At 36.9% G+C, this 5,037-nt stretch overlaps 1 protein-coding gene across 1 annotated transcript in view; it reads right to left on the bottom strand.

Moving 5' to 3' along the window:
• Nucleotides 1-316: 316 nt before the first annotated feature.
• LOC144958781 (uncharacterized) overlaps nucleotides 317-5,037 on the bottom strand; it is a 35,260-nt gene continuing 30,539 nt past the window's right edge. Inside the window, exon 12 of the mRNA XM_078890986.1 lies at nucleotides 317-1,553. Coding sequence (XP_078747112.1) covers nucleotides 1,365-1,553 — 189 coding nt within the window. The 3' untranslated portion in view covers nucleotides 317-1,364. The remainder of the gene's footprint in view (nucleotides 1,554-5,037) is intronic.

The following is a 5,037-nucleotide window of genomic DNA, read 5'->3' as shown; positions in this document are numbered from 1 at the left end:
GGTTTTTGTTTTTATAATGTATATATATAGAATGCAAATTGTCACTCACATTTTTTGTGGCCAAGACGATTCGTTTCTGTGTCTTACACGTCTTCAGTCGGCGTAATCCATAGTATATATATATATATATATATATATATATATATATATATATATATATATATATATATGGAGAGGTGTGACCTTAATAAAATTATTTAAATTAATAATTATACATTAATTAAACATTATAGCATGTTATAATGTTTAATTAATGTATAATTATTAATTTAAATAATTTTATTAAGGTCACACCTCTCCATTGCATAAGAGATACGCGCACACATGCATACATACATACACGCATACGAACATACATGCGTGCATACATACTCATCAAAATTGTTATTTCAGCAAATATACATGATAATGTAACAAGGGTTAACATATTCATTGACATAATACCATTTCCTAAAATACATAGTGTACAATGCATAGAAGTGGAGTATCAATTTGAACAGTGAAGGTTCACACTCTGTCACAGAATGTCCCAGAGGTAATAATGATATTAATACATACGTACATACATACAGACAGACAGACAGACAGACAGACAGACAGACAGACAGACAGACAGACAGACAGGCAGGCAGGCAGGCAGGCAGGCAGGCAGGCAGGCAGGCAGGCAGGCAGGCAGGCAGGCAGGCAGGCATACATACATACATACATACATGCATACATGCATACATACATACATACATACATACATACATACATAGATACATACATACATAGATACATACATACATAGATACATACATACATACATACATACATACATACATACATACATACATACATACATACATACATACATACATACATACATACAGACTTTTTACATCATACACACACACCCATACAAAGTATCTAGGTATCCTCTTCCTCTCTATCTCCATCACTCATCCCCAAGATGTGGTCTTGTGGTCTAACACTCGCATTCGAAATGGAAAGTCCTGGGTTCAAGCCTCGCTCGGCGCATAGTTGAGTCCTTAGAAAAGGCTCTTTACTCACATTCTCTCACCGTACTTACTCAGGTGTAAAAGGAGTACCTGGCCGTTAACAGCGTTGTCTTTGTCCGAAAAAAAGTTTTATAATATCGCCTAACAGGCGTCATGTCACGTCCTACATGTTAAGTGTTGCTATTGGACAGGGACCCCTTGTAAAGCTCTTTGAGGACGTTTAGTGGATATTGCTCTATATAAAAGCTCAGTTTTTCTTAATGATCCAAATGTATTGCAAGCGCCTTAAAACCGTTAAACTTAAATACAAACAAACCACACATCCCCCCCCCCCCTCCACCCTACCAACTTTCAACCAACCCCCTATACACTCCAATCTATGGGGACCTTCCTTTTCTTCCTGTAAAAATCTTGCAGTTCCTGGCGTGTCATCATCTCCCATTTCTGGGTCATCGCCTTGGGATGGCACGGAGAAATCCGCACTGCTCCAGAACTGGACTTCTCCACGTCCAGGCACCATTTGGTCTCATTGTGGACGAGATGCATCGACTCCTGTCGGTACGCATGCGTAAAATTGAGTAGTTAAATTTAAAGGAGACAAAGGTAATAACACAAACATTAACTCACTCAACCCTAGAGATTTTTGCTACTTTTCAAAATTAGGGAAAAAATGTATTGAAAATGAGCATGTACATTGATAGTTTTATTCAACTATCATTTTAACATGTAAAAATTAAGGATATTAGCTTTGATGCTACGCCTATAATTTGTCTCAGAAAAAAAAAGTAATATTTTATAGAAATGGGGTAAAAGTAACTCCGGTATACCTACTACGGATATAGTCGGTATTAGGGTTGAGTGAGTTAACATAGGCTTCAACAGTCGTGACGTCACTTCCCTCCTAATGACGCAGAGTAACTTAGTAACTAGTTATAAACTCTCGGAACAATGGCGGACGCCCTTATGAAATACTTTGACGAGCTTAAAAAAAAGTATATAGAGGAGAAAAACATTATAAATCTCATGTTTTGACTTTTATACATTCTGATCACATGACATGTGAAAAGTTCAAGTTCTAGCCAGCATGAAGAATAAAAAGTAGGTACCTATTTTCTTTGTTTAGAACCAAGCTGCGCGTTGCTGGGCGGAAGTGACATCAGACTATTGAATCCTATTAGAGTGAGAAATGTGGGTGAAGGCACTGGTATATTGATTAATAGTCTCAAATTGTCGATATTTCAAGTCCCCTGATATTTTCTTCATCTAGGGCTCCAGGCCCTCGGTTCTGTGTGGGGTTCTAGTGGTGGTAGTAGTGCTAGTAGTAGTAGTAGTTGTAGTAGTGGTGGTGGTGGTAGTAGTATTAGTGGTGGTGGTGGTAGTAGTAGTAGTAGTAGTAGTAGTGGTTATAGTAGTAGTAGTAGTAGTAGTAGTAGTAGCAGTGGTTACAGTAGTAGTAGTAGTAAGGTATATTAGAATAAGAATGATGATAATAATAATAATGATGATAATAATAATAATAATAATAGTAGTAGTAGTAGTAGTAGTAGTAGTAGTAGTAGTGTAGTAGTAGTAGTAGTAGTAGTAGTAGTAGTAGTAGCAGTATGGAAGGAAGACAAGACGGGGAAAAAGTGGTGGAAGAAAGAAAAGGAAAAGGATAAAAGTTGTCATGGATGTATTTTAATCGTTTCTTCACACCGTCATTCCAACACAAGGCCATTGAACGACGACATTCCTTGCTACCTATACAAATAAACAACTCATCGTCTAACAACAATTATCATAACCATAAATGTCTTAAAGTTGGTTTGCTCAACGCAAGGTCCGTTACGAAAAAGGAATCCTTAATTGAAAATATTATCACTGAGAAGGATTTGGATATTTTTATTATCACGGAAAGTTGGCTTAAAAACAATGACAGTAAACTGATTCCACGAGGATATAGTTTTATAGCACAGCATCGAAAAACCGGTCGAGGAGGAGGGATTTTTGTTATTCATAAAGAATCCGTTAAGCTACAGAAAAACAAGACGCAATCTAATTACAAAACTTTCGAATCTCTAGATATGACATTAACATCAGAAAGGAATGAGAAGGACCATGTTGTTGTAATTTATAGACCTCCTCCATCTACAAGGAATAAACTCACACATAATCAATTCTATGACGAAATCGATACGCTCGCGGTAGAAACTAGCACAACCAGAGGTGAAATTCTTATACTGGGCGGTTTCGATGTTCACATGGACGATCTAACGGATGCAAAATGTTTGAAGTTAAAGGACATTTTAGATAGTCACAATTTAAGACAATATCTAAAGGACGGAACTCACAAGGCGGGGCACATCTTAGACTTAATAATTTCCAGGAAAGATAACAAAATAATTGATAACGTTGACGTTTTGGATCGCACAATTTCAGATCATAACCTGATTGCTTTAAATCTAAAAATCGAATGTAAAACAACCGTCAAGAAAACGATCACATACCGGAAAACAAAATCACTAAATAAAGAAACATTTCAAGAATCCATCAGGTCTTTGGATTTACTCGCCTCTGTTAAGAGTTGTGATAATGTTCACGATATGGTAAACACATATAATAATTCACTGAAAACTGTGTTCGATGACCTGTGCCCATTGGTCACGAAAGAAATTATTCTTCGACCAAACACCGAGTGGTATTGCAACGAGTTGCAAACACTAAAACATCAACTCAGATCTGCCGAACGGATTTGGCGTCGATCCAAATTAGAAATTCATAATCAAATTTATTTAAGACAAAAACACCAACGGAACAAATTGATTCTATCATTAAAAAAACATACATTCAAAATAAGATAACAAGTGCCAAACGAAACTCACGTAAACTGTTCGCCACCCTGAACAAACTGATGAAGGATCACCCTTTAAATAATTTCGAGGACCCTATTGCTACCGCAAATAGTTTCTCTCTACACTTCAGAGATAAAATATCAGGTATTCGGAATAAGTTGGACAAAGAATAGTCAATGGAAGCACAAGTAACTGAAACTAATGCACTTCCAGCCGGAGCAGCATTCGACGAATTTGAACCCGCCACTGAAACAGAAGTACTGTCTGCGCTGAGACAATGCTCCAAAACAACCAGCCCAATAGATCCCATTCCTTCATGGCTTATTCTTTCTAGTGCTAATATTTTGGTTCCCGTTCTTACTCATATTGTAAATGCTAGTTTGTTTATTGGTGAGGTATCTAATAATCTTAAACATGCTATTGTCACTCCCATATTAAAGAAATCTAGCCTTGACAAAGAAGACCCAAATAATTATCGACCAGTCTTGAATCTCACCCTCATGTCTAAACTAATTGAAAAAATTGTTGCTTTCAGGCTTAACACGTTTTTGAATGAACACAATTTGTTCTCTAAATTTCAGTCTGCTTATCGCCCCTTTCACAGCACTGAAACTGCTCTTATTAAAATCCACAACGATATCGTAAATCATTTATGTCGGAAAAATGGTGATGTTATTATCATACTACTCGACCTTAGTGCTGCTTTTGATACAATAGACCATACTCTTTTAATTGACAGACTTAAGACACTATACGGATTTGGGGGTACTGCTCTTGACTGGTTTTCTTCTTACCTCTCTTACAGAATTCAATCAGTGTCTGTAAATCGACATGACTTCTCTTCTCCTTGTCCCCTATCTTTTGGTGTACCACAGGGTTCAGTTCTGGGACCCTCTTTATTCACCCTCTATATCAGACCATTAGGTGATATCATCTCAAAATATTTCATTAAGTACCATTTTTACGCAGACGACACCCAATTACTGTTTCCCATTAATATCGACAATCATCTCAATGTTATAACGGATATAGAAAATTGTATCTCTGAGATTAGTGACTGGATGTGTTGCAATAAACTCAGGTTAAATGAAAACAAAACAGAGGTGTTGCAAATTACAAGACGGGGCCTCGTGGACCTTTCCACGCATAACCTGAATCTTTCTGATTGTGTAATTCCCATCACTAAAGAACCTGTGAGAAACTTA

Source organism: Berghia stephanieae, chromosome 13 (assembly GCF_034508935.2).
Source record: "Berghia stephanieae isolate SIO BIC M18660-M18661 chromosome 13, UCSD_Bste_1.3, whole genome shotgun sequence".
Classification (NCBI taxonomy): domain Eukaryota; kingdom Metazoa; phylum Mollusca; class Gastropoda; order Nudibranchia; family Aeolidiidae; genus Berghia; species Berghia stephanieae.
The sequence above is the reverse complement of the archived record's forward strand: the minus strand, read 5'-3'. Positions and strand labels throughout refer to the sequence as shown.